The sequence below is a fragment of the Sorex fumeus genome, unplaced genomic scaffold (assembly GCF_029834395.1).
Source record: "Sorex fumeus unplaced genomic scaffold, SorFum_2.1 ptg000028l, whole genome shotgun sequence".
NCBI lineage: Eukaryota > Metazoa > Chordata > Mammalia > Eulipotyphla > Soricidae > Sorex > Sorex fumeus.
In genome coordinates this window covers 10,560,258-10,584,322 of record NW_026606085.1, presented here as the reverse complement: position 1 = coordinate 10,584,322, position 24,065 = coordinate 10,560,258, and the positions used below count along the sequence as shown (strand labels likewise).

General features: G+C 52.0%; 1 protein-coding gene across 3 annotated transcripts in view; it reads right to left on the bottom strand.

The window, feature by feature from the left end:
- ARHGAP42 (Rho GTPase activating protein 42) overlaps positions 1 to 24,065 on the bottom strand; it is a 127,419-nt gene that overhangs the window by 49,332 nt on the left and 54,022 nt on the right. For all 3 annotated transcript variants that reach the window (XM_056114785.1, XM_056114783.1, XM_056114784.1), the window contains one exon: positions 543 to 614. In XM_056114785.1, coding sequence (XP_055970760.1) covers positions 543 to 614 — 72 coding nt within the window. The remainder of the gene's footprint in view (positions 1 to 542; positions 615 to 24,065) is intronic.

Here is a 24,065-nt window from a genome sequence, read left to right as displayed (position 1 = left end):
AAACCACATCAGTGTCAGAGGCCATGAGGCTTGGGACAACACGAATCGATCTGTGATTGACCAAATAAGGGTGCAAAGGATCCGTGACCAAGAGACCTAACTTCCCAAACACATTTTTATTGACAGCAATCAAATGAACATGAGAAATAAGTGGCTTTAGAGTTAAAGCCTGGAATTTCAGTGTAAACTCTACTACCATTTTCATTTGGTGTGTTTTGGGATCAGGACTTACTATTTCATCAGAAATTTACCCTCTTTTGAAAAGACTTCATTTCAAAAAAAGAAAGAAAATACTTCATTTCCAACCCTTTTTGGGAGAGAGGAATGTGCTTAGAACAGGCTGATTTTTCCTCTCTCAATGGAAGAGTATCTTGTGTACTGAAAAGAATTCTAGCCTTTGTGATGGGCTCTATGCAAAAGTTAAAATGACGTCTGGAATTTTTTAAAAGGTCATTCTAATTTCAAAACCGTTAACATCTGAAATGATATCATATTTAATCATCAGGAGACTGTCCAAAAGATAAGGAACATGTAATACTTACTTTTGCCGCCCCTATCTGCTCTTTCCGAAACTTTTCAAGCGGTGCTATTAACACATCGTTGGCGTTTTGAATCTGGAATTAGAAATGCAAACACATCAAATCATGCCTCACTTCATTCAAGCAATAGTGAAAAAGATAACTTATTCGACTTATTACTCAATTTATTATTCAATTCCTTTATTCAACTTACTTATTTATTCAACTTATTTAACTATGAAGCCTTTGTTCTCTTGCTTGCGTGTATCTAAATGAGATTTTAAAAAAAACAGCTTGCGAGTTGTATTTGTTTTTCTATTTTAATTTTTGCTGTTGCTGCCAGGGTTATTTGCTTGTTTGTGGCACAGGGATCCAGCCTGGAGCAGCACACGTGGACATTATTCTGCCAACCAGCCACTCCTCCAAGTCTTTACAGGGAGTGTTCTTACAAATCAACCCACATGATTCTAAGAATCAAAACAAGTGTGTGTGTGAGATCTCAGCTTGAATATTTAAACTGCATGTCATATTCGAAGATTCAACAAGGAAATAGCACGCTGGAGTTTAAACTTACAAATACCTTTAATGACACTAGCTTAATTTAGCCAGCTCCAGCCTCACTTTAAAACCAGCCCATTGAAAAGCTTTGCCACTAGCACGCTAGAAGCTGACAGCGGCAAAATAAAGTCAGGTTCACATTTTTCCTATTTAATTAGATTTTTTTACACTTGAGATTTGCCGGCATGTTCTCATTACATTTCCAGCCCCACTAAAATAGTATCTTGGTTTCAATTCCACGAATAGCACTGGAGCTCTAATTGGTATTTACTACAATTTTAAAACAAATATTTGGGGAACAATCTGTAAGGCGTAGACGGGGAAGGGGGCAGAGACCAGTCACTAGAGACAGATGCACGGAGGTTAGCTTCAGGCTGGGAGGGAATCTCAAGAAAGTAAACAAGAACATTAGAAAACATTTAAAAAATTAAATGTAAGGTCTTAAGTGTTTTGTTTTACCACAAAGCAGAAATAGAAGTTATGTGGCGGAACGAGGCCAATATTATGGCCACGATATTCTGTCCTATAAAAACGTGTCCAGTCTCCATGCCGGGCCCCTTCACAACATACAATGCACACAATGCAGGGGGTCACGGGCCAAGCAGAGCTCCATAAAGCTACAGGGGGCGGCCGGTGGGGCCGGAATAACTGGGACAGCGGGGTGAGAGCACCCTCGTCACACTCCCTGAGCTCAAGGACAGAGCGGATGTGCACAAAAGTAAGGACTAGAACGCGAGCTCCTTCCACGATTCTACAGGAACACAGGGCACAGACCTGGGACAGTCCTAATGTTGTGGGTGGCCCCGGGGCTCTGCCCCCAGGGCCCGGCTCCCACCTTCTTCCTCAGAACCCCCGTGGGCGATTACTCTAGAGCAGCTCCACCCTCACTCTTCCTTCCTTCCCTCTAGTCCTTCTGTTTCCACAAACCCACAGTCCACACCTGGCACTCCACAGGGTCCCAGGTGTCCACTTCACAGAGGCACAAAACAGGGATCCCACCCTTAAGAAAGCCCGAAGGGGGCAGGGGATGGTCAGGAGTGGCAGAGACCTCACAAGGGATGTCCTTAGCCTGAGCTCCAGCAGAACCGGGCCTTCAGCACCATCGGCATTGCCCCCTAACGTGTGGCCCCAATGAGGTGCATTGTCATGTGCCATTTGGACACACACTCCCCTTCACACTCTTCCCCTCCCCCATGCTTAGGGCCTGCCCCCAGCTCTGAGCTAGGTGACTCCCACAGGAGCGTGGGGGACCATGCAGTGCCCGGGACTGAGATCAGGGCCCCTGCAGGCAAAGCATATTCTCAGGCCATTAAAAACAGACTCTGAACCAGAATGATAATACTGCATTTGCCCTGCTCATGGCCGAGCCAGATTCAATCCCTGGCACTCCACAGGGTCCCAGGAGTTCAGCCAGGAGCAATTCCTGAGCACCGAGCCAGGAGTAAGCTCTGAGCACCGCTGGGTGTGACCCCCCCCCAAGCCAAACCAAACCCAAACTAACAAAAGAGACCTCTACAAAACCTCTGGCCCCCCAAAGAATTGTGTTTATGAAAGAAGCTGGCATAGGGGAAAGAGCATCCTGAAGACCTCAGCATCAGGTGAAAAGCAGCCATCCCAGAAGAGCGAATTTGGGGGCTGGAGCGATAGCCTTGCACGTGGCCGACCAGGGTTCAATTCCCAGCATCCCATATGGTCCCTTGAGCACTGCCAGGAGTAACTCCTGAGTGCAGAGCCAGGAGTAACCCCTGTGCATTGCCAGGTGTGACCCAAAAAGAAAAAAAAAAACCCAGAAGAGTACATTTCACTGTCACATTCACTCTTGGCTGGCAACAAGGATTCAAAATAGGGAGACACACACAAGTGGAGAGGCTGAAGGGGAGGCAGGGCTGGGGCCATCCTGAGTCTCATGCCGCTAACTGAGCTCTCCGAAGTCTTCTTAGCTATCCCTCTATGGACAGTGGGGCCTGACCAGTTGACCCTCTATGGATAGTGGGGTCTGACCAGCTGTCCGTCTGCGAAGGGGGCGGGGGGGAGCTGTCGCTCTATTGATGGTGGTGGGTGACGGCTCCAAGGACCAAGGTCACTGGGTGCCTGTTTCCCAAGAGACCGGGATAAGGAGTCTCTCTCTCTCTCTCTCTGCATTCTCACTGCTCCTACACCCCCGCCCCCTCCACTCCCCCAGCCCGCCACAGGCCCTTCTGGCTGAAAGCCGCCCATCTGCACAGTGGGGCACTGGCTTCCAAGCCGCCCCCGCAGAATCCAGGAAGGCAGACAGGGCGGGACAGCCCCTTCCCCCCCACCACCACAGCTGTGCCCGGACATGTACCCACATGCACACTGGCAAGGTGGGGGCTGGGGGAAGGCGCCAGGCAAGGCTTCCCAGAAGGCCATTCATTGCCCTGGGAAGAGGATGGCTGGGGTTGGGATGGGGGGCATGTTTCTGGAAAACCAGACAGACAAAAGCAATGAGAACGGCCACCGGCCAATGCCGCAAATCTCTCCGTATCAATGCCGCCACAGGAAAGATCCAGGAGGGCGGGATGAGCTGGAATCCTGTCTGGACAGACGGAGGGCTGCAGACACCGGAAAGAAAGAACATTCTGGAAGCAGGAGTGGGGAAGGCGGGTGTGTGTGTGTTGGGGGGCGGGGGGGTTGGAGGGGGAGAAGCCCTGGAGGGTATCTCCTAAAAGGAGAGGGTGAAACTCACATTTCCTGTGGAACGGCTACAGAACGCTTAAAAAAACTAGCAATGGCACTGGCAAGATAGAGCAAGGGATTAATTCCTAATGAAAATGGACAGCATGGGCAGCCTCTTGGACTTTCCTTCTTTCCTGCAGCCAATCGCAGTGCCCGTGTCTTTTTTTTTTTTCTTTCTAACTGCCAGGGGGAGTGTGAGCTGGAGCCAGGCCCCAGTGGGCTTCTCGGGTAGAGAATCGGCTGAGGCAGGCGGCAGGCGAGAGACTCACCATTCCGGGCTCCTGGCTAGCTGACTGAAATCAAAGTCTTTAATGAAACCGTGCAGACTCATAAAGGAAGGAATTCAGCCAAGGCACTGCTATTTTCTCAGACTGGAGCTGAGCGAGCAGGAGGAGAGGGAAATCTGCAAGATTTCATGGAACCCAGCAATTTTATGATTGAGTCATAACTCTGGGCCATTCCAAATCAAAATCTCGGAGCACTGGATTACTCTAGCAGAAGCGCACGTGTTTTGTTTTTTTTTTTTAAGACTTTTTTTTGGTTCTAAAACTTCGTTTTATTTCTCCTAAACCAGAATTCTCTAATTTAAACTGAGACTATTTCCAAAGCATCCACTTACTGGGGAAAAATATGTTAAACATTTGCTATCACGGCGATACAGTCCCTCCTCACAGCTCAGCCAACCTAGTAATTACTTGCTCATTTATAACTCCATCACGATTGAGGCCAAAAAGAAAAAAAAAATCAGCAAAAGGTCAAACTCTTTTCAGCTGTAAATGACAAAGATATATGAAGGGTCAAATCAGAACTGACATAGTAAAAGCTACTTAAAATAATCGCTCCAGATGTTCTCCACACCCGGTCACTGGAACAGACGCTTTTCCTTCCAGACTGACCCCGAGCGCACATGCAGAGATGCATCTCCACAGCTTCCTGGGTGGTGTGTCACCTCACAGTCACGTGACGAAGATGCTGTCAGTGAGCCTCTCCCAGAGGGCCAAGCTGCACCCAGGGTCCGGGCAGTGGGGTGCTAGGTCCCACCTAGTTACGGGCAAACGTTCTGCACATATGCTGTTCCTTGAACCTAAGCCCAATCAGGAAGCCCGGGGTGCTGCCCACACAGAGATGCTAACGGGCTGGTGAGCGCCTCAGGAGATGCCAAGACACCCCTAGTCCAGCTGGCATGGGCCCATTGCGCTGATGGAAATATCCCTCCCTCCCACCCACACCCCAGCCCTCATCGTGGCTGCACTAACGGTGGTCTCAGGACTTCTCCCAGCCTCTTATCCTGGGGTTTGGAGGGGTCTAAAAGGCTTTGGGGTGGGGTGGGGTAGGGCTGGGCGGGAGTTTCAACACAATGATGATTTGTGTATCTCTGCCCCTCTCAAAACTGTTTCTCACGACCAAAGTGATCTTTGGAGAGAAACATTCAAGTCATTCATCTGTTTTAAATTCTTCATTTGTACACTCCAGCAAATTTCTAATCATCTCGCTAAGTTTATAAAACAAATGAAAATTTATTAAATTAACTCCCAGAGTCACAGTTGTTTTAAACCAATTACATTTTAGCAGCGAAATGTTAATGTACTTTAATTATAATTGCTCAGTATTTCTGTAATGGCACGCTGTTCAAACCTTAAGATTTAGGATATCCCCAAGTCTATGCAATTTCTCAAATTGCTTACTGTAGTTCTGGATAAACCCCAGGGGTGGGGATGGAAGGGGTGGGCAGAGGAGAGACGGGAAGAACATGTGCAGGGAAGGTACAGACTGGGAGTGGGAGGGGTGCTAGAACACGAGGGTACCTCAGGAAAGAATGCTCTCCCTCCCTCCCCCTCTCCTCCCCCCCCCACTCTAATCTCTCTCTCTCTCCCTTTCTCTCTCTCTCTCTCTCTCTCTCTCTCTCTCTCTCTCTCACACACACACACACACGCCTTCTTAAAGTCAAACATGACACAGATATTGAATTTCCAAACCAGTACAGGGTGCTAACTCTCAGAGACAGCCCTGCTCATTTCACAAGGTAAGGGGACTCCTGTTGACACTCCAGCTGGCAGTGCTCGGGGTCACTAGGGCCACATCTGGCGGTGTTTGTTGGGCGGGGAAGAGGACGGTGGCCTCAGGTGTCAGAAATGAAATTTAGGGCTGGAGCAATAGCACAGCAGGTAGGGCATTTGCCTTGCACGCGGCTGACCCAGGTTCGATTCCCGGCATCCCATATGGTTCCCTGAGCACCGCCATGGGTAATTCCTGAGTGCAGAGCCAGGAGTAAACCCTGTGCATTGCCGGGTGTGACCCAAGAAAACAAAAACAAAAACAGAAATGAAATTTAGGGCCTCATGTCCAACCACTGTGACCATCTCCCTTTATTTAAAGTCTTTATTTAAAGTCTCTTTATTTAAAGTCCCTCTTTTGCTTGAGAGCCACACCTGGCATTGCTCAGGGCAAGAGCCCTACCCATTGTACTACCTGTGCAGCCCCCAAGTCATCTCTTTTAGACTCCTATCTGAGGGCTCATACACCTATCTGGGTTTCCCTTTCCAATGACAAAAGCATTTCTATATGTGATGGCAAACTAAATCACAAATCACAATTCATCCTGTTATTCGTCGATTGCCTCGAGCAGGCCCCAGTAACGTCTCCTTCATCCTAGCCCTGAGATTATATTCAAGGCTCTTTAGGAGAATGAGACCCATCATTGTTACTGGTATTGGGCATATTGGGTACTCCACGGGGAGTTTGCCAGACTCTGCCGTGTGGGCAGGCTACATTCAGTAACCTGCCAGTTTGTCCAAAGTAGGAATGAGATAAGATGTCATAATAAGATGTCATGGCCGCGTGGTTCCAGGAGCTGATTTTTATAGTCTCTGAGTCTTGGCCGTTGATGGGATTACATGGCGCCAGGGGGCCAGTTGGTGGGTGTGACCCCCGCCTACTGGAATTTGGAGGATCTGGGTGCAGGATGCTCGGCCCAAATCCGAGTACGCTTGGAGATCTCGGCCCCGGAACCCTTGGAGGGGAGCGGGTTGAGCTTTCCTCTCCAAACAAAAATCTCATTTTAAGTCACAAGAAAAATAAAGTCTGGGGGGTGGCAGAAAGGTGGTGCAGGAGTTACAGCACTGCCTTGGATGCAGCCAAGCTCATTTTCATCCCTGACACCACCTTGGGTCCCCCAAGCACTGCGGGAGTGATCCCAAGGAAGACTGTGTGGCCTCTCTGTATCTCTAACAGTAAGTAAATATAGAAGAGTCTGGCTATCAAAAACGGGAGGGAATGCCCCACAGAGCTGCATATTCATGGCTCAGCACAAGGGCCTTCCTTTCCCATCTTCTCATTTCTTTTTTTTTTTACTTTTATTTATTTATTTATTTTTAATTTTTATTAGTGAAACACCATGAGGTACAGTTGTAGACTTACAAAGTTTTGTGCTTGGGTTTCAGTTATACAATGATCGAATACCCATCCCTCGACCAGTGCCCATTCTCCACCACCACTGATCCCAGTATCCCTCCCACCCCCCATTCCCCCATCTCACCCTGCTTCTGTGGCAGGGCATTCCCTTTTGTTCTCTTTCTCCTTTTGGGTGCTGTGGTTTGCAAAAGAGCCACCTTCTTATTTTTTAATTGGATTTGTCCAGCTTTGTCTGCCAAGCCCCCTGTTCACCACACCCCAATTTGCCTCGTGTGGATGCTGGGCTTCCTTCCATGTGATAGAAAGTCTAGCTGGGCAGAAGAAGAACAAGAATGGCTTTTCTTGGTGTAGGAAATGCTCCCCTGAAGCATTGTTAACAGTGTGGAAACAGGCAGGACTTGGAAGAGAATTCAGTGACCGAGGGCATCTGTTAAAGAGCATCTGGGACCAGAGAGATAATTCAGTGGGTAGGGCCTTGCAAGTAGTGGACCAGGTTTGATCCCTGGCATCCCAATGAGTTTCTTTCAATGACCATTGCCAGGAGGAATTCCTGAGTGTAAAATCAGGAGTAAGCCCTGAGCACAGCTGTGAGTGGCCTCCAAATATATATATATATATATATATATATAAAGAGAGAGAGAGAGAGAGAGAGAGAGAGAGAAAGTGAGAGTGAGAGAGAGCAAGAGAGAGAGGGAGGGAGAGAATGAATGAGCTAGAGAGAGACAGTGAGAGAGGAAGAAAGGGAGAGCAAGAATAAGAGTGAATGGGGGCTGGAGTGATAGCACAGCGGGTAGGGCATTTGCCTTGCACACGGTCAACCGGGGTTCGATTCCCAGAATCCCATATGGTCCCCTGAGCATCGCTGGGTGTGACCCCCCCCAAAAAAAAGAGTGAATGAGTGATAGAGAGGAAGAGGGAGAGAGGGAGGGAGAGTGAAAGTGAGAATGAATGAGAGAGAGAGAGAGAGAGAGAGAGAGAGCTTCTGCCCCCACTCCACACCATTCTGCCCAATTCAGATCGAGAGTATGAGAAATCGGACAGAAGTGCCGATGCCCGGACAAAGCTGACTGGGGATGTTTATGTCACACACTATCTTGGTATAAATAAACACAGGAAACAACGTAATTGGAACTTGCACCGCTGAGAACAAACAGCAGCCAAAGCCAGTCCACAGTCCGTGGATCTGTCCTGTAAACTGCTGGGAGTGGTTGGCAGGGCTGCAGACAGTCTGAAGGACCTTGGGGAGACACAGGGTAAGAAAACCCTCTGAAATAAATAACTCCCTAATTGAATAAACCAGCAAACTGAATCAGGGTGGTTAAAAATAAAGCAAGGGAAAACGAAAGTGCAAGCAGGGGGGGTCCGCCAGAGGGCAGGAAGTTATCAGAGTCCCACGCTCAGCAATGGGACGGGGCGGGCTGGACTGTCCCCTTGCACTGCCCACGTACTGGAGCCGGCTGGGCGCAGCCTCTGGGCAGGGCCTGGTGCTCCCAAGTCAGCATCCCCGCAGGCTCCGGGCCACTGTCCACGCTGCCCAGCTATCAGAGGTGTTTCCCACTGGGGCCTGGCTCAGACCCACGGAAGCGTGACTCAGTGGCAGAGTAATTCTCCATCACACAGGACAAACTAACAACAGGATCAGGAACTGCCAAACCTCCCTTATCATTGGTGGAAAGCCCACGTGAGTGTAATCCAGAACACTTCACTGTGGACACAGCCTGGCCACGGCCACAGCACTCAGTTCACAGACACAGTTCCTGGAATGTTTGAGAGCCCCCCGCCAAGCGGGAAATACCACAGTGCCTCTGCCCGGGGACAGGCAGCCGAGAGCGCGAGACTCCAGCCCCTCTCCCAACAGGGCACGTTCCCGGGGGCCCCCCACAGCCCGAGAAGCTGCCCTGCCTTCCCCGTCACATCCTGCGGCCCAGCTTGCCTTCAGTAATTCCTACCAGATGCCGGCCGAGGACTATCAGGCAGGAATGCTCTAATTAGTCTAAGATGGCTTTACTGACTCTGGAAATGCTAGACGGGAAAACACATCCTGTCCAGTAACCAGGGAGTCTAATAAAACTGAACAGTCGTTGACGGGAGCATCAACCGCATGGTGCGGCTGTCCCTGGCCTCCCGCGGACCCCCCTCAAGCCTGCTGTCAGGAGAGCACGGCTGAGTGCAGGCCCAGGGAACCCCGACCCACTCCTCACAATGGCAGAGTCCATCATGCTGTGTCCACTCACCCATGTGTGCCCAGCCCAGACACGGTCACTGCATGTCCTGTGAGTGTCCCCTCCATACAGGTACCTTCAAACACACGGACAGGGGCCAGCGAGATAGGACAATGGGCAGGGGCCTGGCCTCGCATGTGGTGGCCTGGTTCAACCCCTCCCCCCCCACTGCATGTGGCCCCACCAAGTACCACCAGGAGTGATCCCTGAGCACAGCTGAGTGTAGTCCCAGACCAGACAATTCAAAAGGCAGGAGCATGTGCAAGTGTGGGAGCCCTGGGGGTGGACCCGGTCTCCCTAGCACAGCCATGACTGGCCCCCAGGCCCAAACAGACAAAAGCCCATGCATGTCACACCTGGAGGCAGAGAAAGGCTCCGTGGCACTGCAGCCGTGGTCACAGGGGACACACAGGCCCGGCCATCACTGCCATCAGGCATGGATCTTGGAATACCCTTGGAAATTCCCAGGGATGAGATCGATTAATGCTGTGGTTTGCAGAAAGCCCCAAAGAACCGTGTGTGTGTGTGTGTGTGTGTGTGTGTGTGTGTGTGTGTGTGTGTGTGTGTGGTCTGTCTATCCGTCTCTCTGCACTAAAGTCTGCTCTGGGATCAGAACTTTCAGTCCTGACCTCCCAAAGGCTGGGCTGGAGGCCGACCACCAGTGACTGATGGCATGGGTCAGTAGGGCCTCCATAACTCCAACCCAAACCGTGGGGGTCTCAGCACCGCACAAACAGATGCTGAGTGGGTAGCGGGCACATTCCTGCCACTGTTGACAGGACACTGGTGGTGTCGTGACGGGACACCCAGGGGGCACTGAGGGAACTTCACAGCTCTAGGCTGGAGGGCGGGAGATCAGGCCAGGTCCCCCGCACAATGCCAAGGCATAGCTGGGTGGATGGGGTGTGCAGGCACCTGAATTCTGAGCCCTCTCACTCTGCCCACGACCCCCGCCTGCCCCTGCGAAGGCTGTGCTGACTCTACTGCCAGAGTCTCTAGGAGAGTGTCTTTCCTCGGGCTCTGCCATCTCTTGTCCCCAACCGCCAACAGGACCAGCTTCCCTCATCCAGCACCCCCGGGCCTGAATTTAGGGGAACCTCCAGCTCCTGGTGCCATGGGATGGCTTCTCTGACACCCAGGGCCACACACACACAACACAGACACGCACACACACAGACATTCTCACACACATAAACATGCACACAAAACCTCACACATACACACAGAAGCACATACACACGAGCACACGCATGAGCACACACATACACACCAAAGCGCACACACGAGAACACACATACACTCACACACACACCACACTAACATGAGTACACACACAAGCACACACGAGAATGCACACTCTCACATATACACACACTCACACATACCACACACACTCACACAAGCATACACACACTCACACACACAAGCACACACATGAGAACAACACACAAACACCAATACTCACACACCACACACACACATAAGCACACACAAGCACACACACTCACACACCACACACATACACTCATAGGAGCACACACACATACACGAGAATACACACACTCTCCCATATACACACACTCACACACACACCACACACACAAGCAGACACACACTCCCACAAGCACACACACACATGAGAACACACACACAAGCACACACACACCAAACACATTCATGCAAGCACACACACAAGCACACACATGAGAACACACATAAACACACACACACACCACACACACACTCAAACAAGCACACACACAAGCACACATACACTCACATACACAGTACACATACACTCACACGAGCGCACACACACAAGCATACACACACATTCCTTTCCAGAACATTCTATCCCTTTCCACATTTTCTCCCTGTTTCCCCGATCCGCTTCTGGTGCCAGCATCACTTCCTCCTGGATTCCTTGGCCTCAGGTGAGCTCCTTGCCAGTGCTCACTAGCCCATTTTCCTCAGACCTCCATGGCAGACCCCAGAACTCAGCAGCTTCCCATGGAATCTTGCCCAGATCCTGGGCCTGGATGCTGTGGCTCCATCTTTCATCTGCACTGCCCATCAATCGGCAAAGGGCGATTCAAATCCAATTCAAATCAAATCCAAGGGTCCCATCATGGCCCCCAAGTTCTTTACACAGGTACTTCCAGATGGAAAGTAGGAGGGAAGGGAAAAGTGGAAGAATTTGGGGAACTGCAGTGCTGAAATGAAAGTCTGGTGGCGACACAGTGGCCAGGGCTGAGTGGGAAGTGCTCTGAGGGGTCAAAGGAGAGAGAAGGAAGAATGTGGCTCGCTGGTAAGACCGCCCTCAGTCTTTCAGGGGAGGGCTGGAAAGGGGGGAGCTTTAGGAAAAACACAGGCCGGGTCTTGATCAGGCACGTCAAGGCTGGGGCCTCTCCATCTTCATTCCTCTCCAAGAGGTGAATGAATCACAGTGACTGCTGGAACTTCTTTATCAGCTCTTGTTACCCTTCTGGAAATTAAGCCGGAGTAAATACGGGAGGGAAAAGCCGAGACGCTCTTGATGCCACCTGGCCTTTACCAGGGGCGCGGGAGCCTGGCCCGTTGCCTTCCGGTAGGCTCCATGCCAGCACTGCAGTCTAGCTTCTAAACAAGCCTGGGAGAAGAAGGAAGCGAGAACCCAGCTGCCCAGGGCCTGGAGCTGACCAGCCACGGGTGCTAAAGCCCATCGTCAGTCGGAGAGAGAGCAAGGGCATCAAGCTGTGACCGGGCAATCTGCTTTCAAAAGCTCGAGGCCCTTCAATTGCCTCAAGCAGGCCCTGCCATGGCATTTAGGCTGGGCAGTTCCTGCACTCCCACCCATGGGTCTCTGTCCTTGTGCCTGCTCCCAGGGACGCCGAGCCCTGGGCATTCCCTGCCATTCCTGTGAGGGCACAACCTTGGCCTCTTTATACTTCCATGGCTTCCTCCTCCAAGAGCCCCTCCTGCTTCCTAACAACCACCAGGTCTGTTTCCCCGACCAATGCAAGTCCACGGCAGCCCAACCCCCAAGGCCACAGTGGGAATCCAGTCCCTTGGCGGGCACTGAGAGAAGGGGTGAGGGGAGGAACAGCTGCCTGCTCTGTGCACACATGTATTGGGAACAGAGCAGGTGTTTACCCAGGAATGGATGATGTCATGGCCCACCAGCTCTGCAACAGGACCCGGGCTGGGGACGCTGCTTCTGTGCAGTGACAAGGGAGTGCAGGACCATGGGATACACCCAGTGACATTGCTGTCCCCACAGAAGCCGCCGGGGAGCAACTTTAGTTCTCAAGGCGAGAGTCTAAACTCCCCAAAGAAATGCCAAGGAACCGTGACTGGATGTCTCCGTGGTCTGAGTTTATGGCACTCCATTAGGTGCCAGGTCCCGTGACAACTGTGATGCAAACTGTCTTCCCGCACACTTGAACTGTGTGTGTGTGTGTGTTGTGTGTGTGTGTGTGTGTGTGGGGGGGGGGTTATGGCCAGCTCTTGTGGGCCTGATGGGTCGCCTAGCAGGACATTCAACTACAACGTAAACACAACCGTTTCTGTGATGCAACTCTGAGGGAAGCTATGCAGGCTGGAGAATATGAGAGGGTATGTGTGTGCGTGTATGTGTGTGCATGCATGCGTACATGGATGAGTGTGTGCATGCGCATGTGTGAATGTGTATGTGTGCATGTATGAGTGTGTATGAGCATGTGTGAATGTGAGTGTGTGCGTGCACGTCTGTGTAAGCATGCGTGTGTAAAAGTGAATGTGTGTGTGCATGTATGGATGTGTGCATGAATGTATGTGAATGTGAATGTGTGTGCATGTATGAGTACGTCACGAGCATGTGTGAATGTGAGTGCGTGTGCGCATGGGCGTGCTCATGTGTGAGCATGTATGTGTGCGTGTGCGTGTGTGTGTGTGTGCATGCATGCGTGTTCTAATTTAAACTGGCGGGTGAGCAATGAGCTCAAGGAGCCTAAGGCCTGAACTGTAAGAACTTCTCATGCCCCCAAGCTGCCATCACATCTAGAAGGGGCAGAGAGTAAGGCCCGGCCAGCATGGGCCAGGTCTTGAGGAACATGGTAAGATCAAGACTTAGTTGCATGTTCCCAGGCATGGGACAAAGGGGCCCAAAGCAGATGTAAACAGACTGCTCACACCATGACAAAGCATGACTCCTCAAAGCTCTCACCTCGAGGGGTGCCTCAGCCCAGGCCAGGGCAGAGCAGCATGACAGCCACGCAGAGCTGAAGGGAAACTCTGCCCCTCAGCTGAACTCGGCTCCCACACACGCAAGCAACAGCCACAGGAGAACTGTGGAAAAACCCTTTGGTGTACCCTGCCAAGAACTTCCCATCAAACAAACCCAAATACCTCCCCTCTTTCATCTATGACTTGAGCTAGATGAGCACTTACAAGGGCAAAGCAACTGCTCTCCAGGGTGGAGGAAAGGGGATTTCTGCATCAGAGTGAATCTGGGAGTGACCCTCCATTTACTCTAGCCAGTGTCACCTAACTATAAAGCAAATGTCCACTCACTCACGTGTGTATGTCTTAATCTGCCGAGGGACTGTATTTTATGGTATAATCTACAAGTTGAATGTATTATCGCAAGTCAAGGTTCAGCTAGATGGGAAATAATAGTCAGGAGCTAAGGGGAGCACTGAGCCAGTCCTCCACACAGACGCTCTGGGGAAATTTCACCTGCACTAACAGCAGCCCCAGACCAACCCCTGAACTCCCGTCAACTTACTCATGGGGACAAATTCCAACCTTCTGCATTGTCAGGCAGCCACTGAACTCTCAGCCAATGGAGAGTGTTACCCACACTCTGTGTCTGTGTGTCTATATGTGTCTGTGCATGTGTTGTGTCTGTGTGTCTGTGTCTGTGTGTTTGTGTTTGTGTGTGTATCTGTGTGTATGTGTCTGTATCCGAGTATGTGTGTCTGTCTGTATCTATCTGTGTATCTGTGTGTCTGAGTGTATCTGTATGTATGTCTGTGTCTGGGTGCATGTATCTGTGTGTAAGTGTCTGTATCTGAGTGTGTGTGTGTGTGTGTCTGTCTGTGTATCTGTGTGTCCGAGTGTGTCTGTATGTGTGTCTGTGTCTGGGTTTTCTGTATCTGTGTGTATGTGTCTGTATCTGAGTATGTGTGTCTGAGTGTGTCTGTCTGTGTGTATGTGTCTGTATGTCTGTGTCTGAGTGTGTCTGTGTGTATATGTCTGTATGTCTGTGTCTGAGTGTGTGTGTCTGTGTATATGTCTGCGTGTGTGTCTGTGTCTGAGTATGTGTGTGTCTACGTCTGTGTCTGAGTGTGTGTGTGTGTGTGTGTGTGTGTCTTAGGTTCACATCCTTCAGCAGGAGCTGCACACACTGGAATTCACCCCAAACCACAGTTCAGAGTGCGGGAACTGGGCTCTGCCTTCTGATGAGTAAAGTGCTGGCTGGGTAAGGAAGAAGCCAAAACTCTGTCCACCCCCCTCCCCCTGTTCCCCTACCCCCCGCTTGTTGAAAGCTGAATCCAACCAGGGAACTGGGTGGGTGCAGTCACGAGGCTCCTGGGGAGGAACCAGCTGACACCACAGAGGGGACTGGGCCAGCTTGCAAGCTCACTGGAGCCCACGTCACGGGCTGACTGGTCCATCTGACAGACGAGGCGAAGGCATTGGCTTCCATGTGGGTCACAACAGAGAAGTTTGCCTGTGTCAGTGCAGGGTATGGGGGCAGGAAGGCGCTTTCCTACTGAAGTGATATATTTGCTCTGGGCTCAAATTAGCTCTTGAGACACTGTAACCATTTATAGTTGCCAGTGTGGGGCTGGGAATGGCCCCTGCCCTCCATTCCCAGGGAAACAGAGAAGGCAGAGATGCACCTGTCGCAGCCCCCACGGGCACAGAATGGAGCCCCTCCATGGGCACCGCCACTGGGGGCTGCAGGAATGCAGGCTGGATATGCAAGGGAGGCTGCCCACCCCCTAGTGCTTCTAGCATGGTCCGTGTGGGGAGCCCCCTTCAAGAACATTTTGCATTTTCTCCCCCATGACGTACTGTTTGTTTTTGTTTGGGGGACACACACAGCAGTGCTCAGGGCTTACTCCTGGCTCCTGGCATGGTTCAGCGAACCCTATGTGATCCGAGGAATTGAATCCAGTCAGCTGCGTGCAAGGCCAGCGCCCTACCCACTGCCGTGGGCCCTTCTGAGATTGTTCAGGGGCTCACTCCCCACAGGGAGATTCTCAGGCGACTTCTCTTTATCCAGCTGGTCCTCACTCATCGCCACTCATCCCCGCAGAGCTTCTCAGGGGACAGGATTCTCTGTTCTCTTGGAAAGACCCCTCTCCAGGACCCCGGGAAAACACTTCCTCCTGGGCACCCTGCACCCCTGACCTACTACATAGAATCACTTACTCCTGACAGGCCTGGCTATCTACACCACATGCCACGGGACATGCCACCTCTGGGCATCTCAGAGAAGCCAGTGCTCCCCCCTGGCTCCCATCTCCAAAGCCCAGTAATGGGGGACTTCCAGCAAACCCATCCACACTCACACATGGCATAGGTGTGGCTTCCATCATAAGCCATAGGTGACTGCACCCGTCTCACCCCATCTGGCACCTGAGGGCCAGGCAGAGCCCCCACGAGGGGCATATGGCGCCTCTCTCTGAGGTTCCTGACCATGACCCCGGGGGCCTGAGGCATGGCAGCCAGATGCTGGTGTAACACAGACCACAACTCCTCAAACGGTCCGAAGGTGGGTGGGAAAGACACAAATCCTGTTGACTGAAAACTACGTAGGTGAATTCTTGGGCACACACACATACCCACGAAGGCCACCACAGACCGGAAGCTGTGTCTGTTCAGTCCCAAAAAGTAGTGACTCAGGGGAACTGCCCCCAGCTTTCATCTTAGGAGGATGGGGATGTAGTCCACTCAACCAGAAGCCTGCTGAGTGGCAGTAGAGGCCGATGGGGGAACTCAGAATTAAACCACAGGAAGGCCCCCAAATGGATGGCACACACAGTCACTCCACCAGCTGATTCATGCCTTTCCCGACAGGAAATTATAGGATGGATTCTCTGCAGAGCCACAAACGCCTTTGCCAGAAACAGTCTGCGCAGACTCAGAACCCCTGGCATAGGTGCCAGGGGGGCTGTCAGCGCCACAGTCTCCCTCACACAGAAGGGGGACACAGTGTGTCGTGGGCTAGTGCCAAGAGCAGCTGCCTCTCATATGGCCTCGGGTATCCACTGGGAATCGTGCGGGGTCCCAGAGGAGGTTCAGAGGCTGGTCCCACTCTGGAACACGTGCAGACGCTCGTGGCTGGTAGCCATGTCAAAATAAATAAACCGACACCAAAGACTCTATCTTCAAGAACAGCCACCTGATCAGGAATCACCAAACGCGCGTGCAGAACATGGGGGCAAGCCCACATGGGCCAGACACCTAGGGAAGCCAGGAGGAAAATGTGGCAGTGGTCCCTCTGTGGCTGTTGCAGCATCCCTGCCTACAGGATGGAGCCGACTTCTCTCCCCTGCCAGAGCAGGGGTGGAAGGGGCTTCCATATGGGCGACCCGTCAGGACAAAGCGCTGCAATGCTTCCTGTTTAAGGTTTCAGAGTTCACGTCCTCCAAACAGTATGTGGGACGCAGTCAACTGCCGCGTGACGTTAAAAGCACCGCATTGACTCGGTGACACAAAGCAGGGGAGGAGGTGCTGGCCTTGAGTGACCGCCGACCTAAGCCTGACCTCTGGAGCACCTCAGATGGTCCCTCACCTCCACCAGGGGTGTGTCCTCAATAGCCAGAAATAAACCCTGAGCGCAACTGGGTGCAGCCCAAAATAAAGTGCAAGGAAGGCTGCTGTGTAAACCCCTATTGTGTTAAAAGGGTATACCCCCTTCCATTAAATGTGATCCCAAACAGGGCCAGAGCAACAGCACAGCCAGGAGGGTGTTGGCCTTGCAGGCGGTTCGATCCCTGGCATCCCACATGGTCCTCCAAGTACTGCCAGGAGTGATTCCTGAGAGCAGAGCCAGGAGTAACCCCTGTGCATCACCAGGCATTCCCCCTCCCACACACAAAAAGCCAATAAGTAAATAGATGTTATCACAAATAAGAAATAAGGTCCCCCCAGATCTGAAGGAGCCAGAAGAGGTCATAAGCACAACATGACCACACATTACATTTGGAATCTGAGTTCACTTGATCACTTGACTTCCTGTTAATCATCAATTTGCTCGAGCAGGCACCAGTAACGTCCCCATTTGTCCCTGTCACATGCTAGTGTAGCCCAATGGCGTCTGTTCGTTCTAGGAACACGAAGAGCCTCAAACCGATCGTTCAGGGTCTTGACGAAGAAGTCTGACCATCTTGTAGGTGGGCGGCCATGCAGTCCTTTGACATCTCGTGGAATTCAGTCAGTAACGGCTCTAGTCCAGTAGTAGTCTCCAAATCTCATTACGTGTCCAGCCCATCTGATTTTTGACACCTTGGCAAACGAGACAGCGTCCCTGATTTTTTCCGACAAACGTTGGAACTCTGGATTCTTTCTCTCATTTGAGTGAAACGTGATATACTCCAAGCATAGCTCTTTTGATTCGTTTTTGGGAAACCCGAATAGAGTTCTCATCCTGTGTTCGTAGGGCCCAGGTCTCTGAGGCGTATGTGAATGCAGGAAGAACAGTGGAATCGAAGAGATGTGCCCGGAGCCAGAGGTTCTTCGTCCTCTTAGCTATTTCTTTGACGCTCTTGAAGGTGTTCCAAGCTGCCCTCTTCCTCCTGCACAACTCAGGTGCCAGGTCATTCATCATGTTGACTTCTCAACCTAGGTACACATAACTGTTGCATTTGGAGATGGTCGTTCCACTGAGAGCGAATGGAACATAAGGAATGAGACTGTTTCTCATCAATGTTGTCTTCGTAAATACAATGGGTCTCATTCCCCTAACCCTGAAGGAATCTGGGTTAACATTGCTTTAACTTTCAAATGAAAATCGCTACACTAATAATGGATTACAAGGTGCTTCAACTGTCTTGAAATTATTTATTCCTATTTTGTTTTGTGCCAACACCTGGGGGTGTTCAGGGCGAACTCCTGGTTCTGCACTCAGGGATCACTATGGGTGCAGCTCAAGGGAACATATGGGGTGCCAGGGATTGGACCCAAGTCAGCCACTTGCAAGGCAATTGCCTTTCTGCTATACTATCTCTCCAGAATTATTAATTCTTCTTTGGTTTGGGGGCCACATCTGGAGTGTTCAGGGCTAACTCCTGCCTCTGCACTCAGGAATCACTCCTGGCAGTGCTCAGGGACACATGGATGCTGGGAATTGAACGGGGGTTGGCCTTGGGCAAGGCAAATACCATTCTCCTGAAGCTATTTATTCTTAACTGCATCAAATGCTTCAAAATTCCCCCAGCAATCACTTCCACTGCTATTGCTGAAAAGTGGCTTCTCAGGACTAACAAGCAACACCTCCAGTCCCATTCAATTTATACAAACATTTACTAATAATGACTGAGATCAGCTCACCCCTGGCTAAGGACTGATGACAGAATGCGGAGAAGCAATAGCATGAAACCCACCACAGACAGTGGGTCCATGTCAAATCCTCACAGCCTACCAGGGATCCATGCAGTTCACAAGTAAGTCATGGAGCAGAAGAGCAATGAGTAGAAACCTCCGCTACTACAGAGAAGGGACTTCCATGAAATCGGGCAGCTGGCTTGGCCGTGAGGAGCTGGAAAGAAAGTGCCTGGCACACTCTGCATCTGAGTTCCAGGCCGAACAGGGGTGCGGGCAATGGTCTCCAGGATCTGGAATCGAGGGTGTCTCCCCCGCCATTTCTCAGCTGGCCTTCTCGATGCCTCCTTCTCTATGGAAAAGCCTCGTCTCTTTCGAAGACTAGAGATGGAAGGTGAGGACAGTCATAAGGAAAATCACTTCACCTTGGAAAGTGGGGGCAAGGCAGGACATAGAGTCCCGGCTAGCAGGAGAGGAGAACACGCAGCCACATGGGTGATGGCCAACCCGTCAGGGGCATGTGGTGGCCAGTTCAGCACCTTAGTTTTTGAAGCCATGCTTTGGTGCACTAGAGGGGGACACTGGGTCACACTCAGGAGTGCTCAGAAGCTATTCCAGGTTCTGTGCTTAGCAGTAACTCCTGGTGGTGCCCAGGTTGGGCATGAAGTACCAGGGTTGTAGGCTACATGCAAGGTCAACTCGGTGCTCACTCTCTGGCCCTGAGTGAAAATCTTCCTTTCAGAGATCTGCTGTGATTGCCCCAAATGTCATTTTTGACCTCTTCAGATGGGTTGACCCAGGGCGGGGACAGAGGCTAGTGCAGCTAAAGGCTTATTGGGCGCCATGACAGCGTAGTGTTCAGTTCCAGCCCTCCAGAGTGACAGCCCACAAGACGAAAGAGGGAAGAGAACAGCAGTCTTTGTCCCCGTGAAAACAGCATCTCTGCTCTCCCTGGCCGCTACCAAGCGACTCGAGGCGTGTCAGGACTCTCCAAAGCAAACATCCCCAGGACTGCTCGCATGAGTGGAGCTCTGGGCGTCGGGGCCAGTTCCCACACGGGGCGCGGCCTCCTCCCGACGCCGCAAGAGGCTGGAGCAGAGCCACAGCTGGCATTATTCCTGTGGCTCTGACACATGACCTGGCCACATGCTTCCAGCCCACAGGGACAGGTGCCACACAAAAGCCGGGCCTCATGGCTTGAGTCCCAGACATGATTCTGCAGGCATGGAGCGTCCTGGTTCATTCCTGGGGCTCAGTGAAGGGGCCCGTCCCTCCTCGGGAGGCTGCCTGGCCTTTGCTCATGCAATTCCTATTCCTGCTTTCTGCAAGGAATTGAGGTGAGCAGGGAGGGGATTTCGTGGGGGCAGGAATGGGCCTCAGCAGAGCTTCAGGTCCCCCTGCAGAAGAGCCGAGTGGAGGACAATGACCTTTCCAGAGAAACTCTGCACGGGAAAGCCCGGAAACTCAGTGTTTTTAAACGAGAAAAGAAATGGAACTGAAGTAAGGAGCATTCCACACATGCAGTACTAGCTAAAAGGCAGAAGCATGCGGCAAACCCCCACCCACCCCATATTCCACTAGTCAACCAGAATTTATCTGCAGGATTACAGAAAAAAAGAAAAAACAAAAATATTTCAAAACACAAGTTCTTCCAGAGATACACCCTGAATATTTGTGCTATTTTCCTTTTGTGCACCCGGGGCCTGAGGATGTGGAAGGCGCCTCCCGCCACGGGGCTACACCCCGGATCAACACCTTGAACTTCCCGAATGAATTCAGGACCAAGGCAGGCAATGCTTCAAAAATCATTCCCACTTCCTTCCTTCCTGCAGATGGGAATTCACATCCGGAAGAAGGAGCGGGTGCCCGGACTCTGGAAAGCGGGCGCTCCCTGGGAGACTGGGGAGCTGTCTTGTGGGGGGCTGGGCACATGCTATCATTAATTTCAGGGGGAAGTGCAGCATTCCCAGACCCCCAGTGAAGGCAGTCCTGTGGACACTGTTTTTCCCGGCCCTGTGCCCCACTCTCTGCCTCTGGGTCTGGTTCAGTTTCTTCCACTGTGCTAGCGAGTCCCGCTGGCTTAAACGCATGCTTCCCCCCCACCCCCCAGTCCCCAAGCCCCCTTTATTGGCCCACGGTGGCCTCTGCACTGGGGTCTGGCAGGAAGCTCCTACCCGTCGTGACTGAGCAGAGGCAGAAGCCAGAGCTGCCACCTGCTGTGGAGGGTTTGGGAAGGCTCTTGGGGAGATGCTGGAGAAGCCAAGACTTGCGGGGATGGTGCCCACATCTGCTCGGCAGCAAGAAGCAGGTGTGCTGCCTCCGGCCGGACACTGTCTGACACTTCATCTGAATCCACCCAGCTGCCAATGGCCTCTGCCTACAGTCATGGAGCCTGGCAAACACCAGCAGCACGACCTGCAGTCAACTCTGGCTCGACACAGTACACAGTGCTTGGGGACTCAGACACAGTGCTTGGGGCTCGCACACAGTGCTCAGGGATACAGACACAGTGCTTGGGGACACAGAAAAGTGCTTGGAGGGTTGGACACAGTGCTCGGGGACTCAGACACAGTGCTCGAGGGTTCGGACACTGTTAGGGGACACAGACACAGTGCTTGGGAACACAGACACAGTGCCTCCCAGGAGACTGGCTGGGGCTCATGGCAAATGCCCCAGTGATTTTGCCCTGGTACTTGGGAGCCATTTCTGCTGGTCCTGGTGGGAACTCCCCGCACTCCAACCCCATGTGCCTCACCCCCACCTAAGCGGGGTCAGCAGGGCTCAGGCTGCTGTCCATGGCTCAGGGAGACCCTGGGTAGCCACTTCTGTCTCCCTCCCCAGTAACCCCAGCAGCTGGGTCACTCCTTGGCAGTTTCCTTTAGCTCCTCCTCCTCCTCTCCTTCCTCCTCTCCCATCTTTCCCTTCTCCTCCTCCTCCTACTCCTTCTCCTCCCTCCCTCCTTGTTCTGCCTCATCTCCTCCTCTCCCTCCTCCTGCTCCATCTCCCCATCTTCCTCTTTGTCGTTCTCCTCTCCCTTCTCTTCCTCTTCCTGCTTCTCTCCCCCATCCTTCTGCTCCTCCTCTTCCTTTCTCTCTTCCTCCTCCTCTTCCTCTTCCTCCTCCTCTGACTCCTGCTCCTCCTCTGCTTCCTGCTCCTTGGCTCCACCCCTACAAGGCCAGCTGGAGCATCCACCCCTCCTGGTTTCACCTGCTACCTTACAACAACAAAGGGAGGTTTGCAAGAAGGTAACAAAGGGAGGTTTGCAAGAAAGTATCAAGCTACACTCTGCTTGTTGTTATTTTTAATAGCCAGGCTGGGCAGTAAAACCTTTTGAGCTTTGCCTGAAAATAATCAAAAGTAAAGGAAATTACCATTACTTAACTGTTGTCAATTAAAATGAAAAAGCTTCAAATACGACTCAATTATCCACTGAATACACAGTACTTCAGAGATAGTCTGGGGATTGTTCCTGGTCATTTAACAACTCAAAACTCCTATTAACGCCCCTGCTTTGACCAGACTCCAGTTCCCCAAGGCTTCAAAGCTTTCTGGAGAACGCTGGGTAAGCACCTGGCATGCCTGCCTGCTGGGAGAAAGCCCAGATGGTGCCCAAAGGGCACTGTTCCCCCAGACCCTCTCAGTGGGAGAGCCCAGGCTGGGTCCCCAGAAAAAGCCACCATCTCCCAGAGCCTGTTCTCGACAGACAATAGGTTACTATTTATTATTCCACCAGCAAGAGGAAGAAATGCTGCCTGCAGCTACAGGCTGCTGACCTCAGGGTAAGTGGAAAACTGGATCACCCGACCACTGCAGGCCCCAGCCTCAAGGCCCACGGGGCGGGGCTCAGACCCACGGAAAAGGACAGAAGGATGGACAGTGCCAAACTGCAACCGGGCCTGGCACAGGCTGCCCGGAAACAAAGCATACCAAGTCTGCGGAGATTTACTTCTAACGTGGTTTCTGCGTGGAAGTTCCTTACACATCTACAGTTTCACGACGACATGGCATCCCTCGCGGGGGAAACCCAAGGCATGAAGGCCGAATATCAGGAGAGCAGGGGTACCGGCTGCCCCCTTCCAGCCCGTGCGGGACCTGGGGAGGGGGAGTGCTTGATTCCAAAAGGTCTTTGTCTCTTCTCTCCTGGTGCAAATGAAACCTGCAGTTTCTTACCCGGGTATCAGCCCCAGGGCTCCAAGGCACCACCCTTGGCTCAGGGGCTGCTGGCCTGGGATTTTCCTAGTTGGGATTTCCCAGCTAACCACACCACGCGTGGTTACAGCGTTTCAAATTTACCTTCACTGCATCTTTGCAGGAGTGTTTCTCTACCTGTGTCTTCTCTGGCTCATTTTACAGGCACCTTAAAATGAACTAGCCCACCCTGGGGGCAGAGAGAGGGGTTTACACAATGACTTCTAATATATATACCTTCTAGAATTCAGTCTCCAAACCAAAATCAAACACAAAACATGGTGTGTAAGCATGAGCACACTAAAGTCAAACACAGTCCCAATGGCATGAATGAAAACTTGGACCAGCACAAGAGACTCAAGAATTGTTCACAGTGCAAAGGTGAAAGCTGATGGATTTCACTGTGCCACTGGCACGGACTCTGGAGAGTGCAGTGTCCAGGGGCTGCCCACTGCTGTGGACTCTGGCAAGCACAGTGCCCAGGGTCTGCCCACTGGTGTGGACTCTGTGTAGAGCGCAGTGTCCAGGGGCTGCCTGCTGCTGTGGACTCTGTGTAGAGCACAGTGTCCAGGGGCTGTCCGCTGCTGTGGGCTCTGGAGAGCGCAGTATTCAGGGGCTGGCTGCTGCTCTGGACTCTGTGTAGAGTGCAGTGTCCAGGGGCCAGCTGCTGCTGTGGACTCTGTGTAGAGTGCAGTGTCCAGGGGCTAGCTGCTGCTGTGGACTCTGTGTAGAGTGCAGTGTCCAGGGACTACCTGCTGCTATAGACTCTGCATAGAGTGCAGTGTCCAGGGGCTGGCTGCTGCTTTGGACTCTGTGTAGGGTGCAGTGTCCAGGGACTACCCACTGCTATAGACTCTGTGTAGAGTGCAGTTTCCAGGGGCTGCCCGCTGGTGTGGACTCTGGAGAACACGGTGTCCAGGGACTTGAGGAGTCAGGTAGAGCAGGGGAGGCAGGAGAG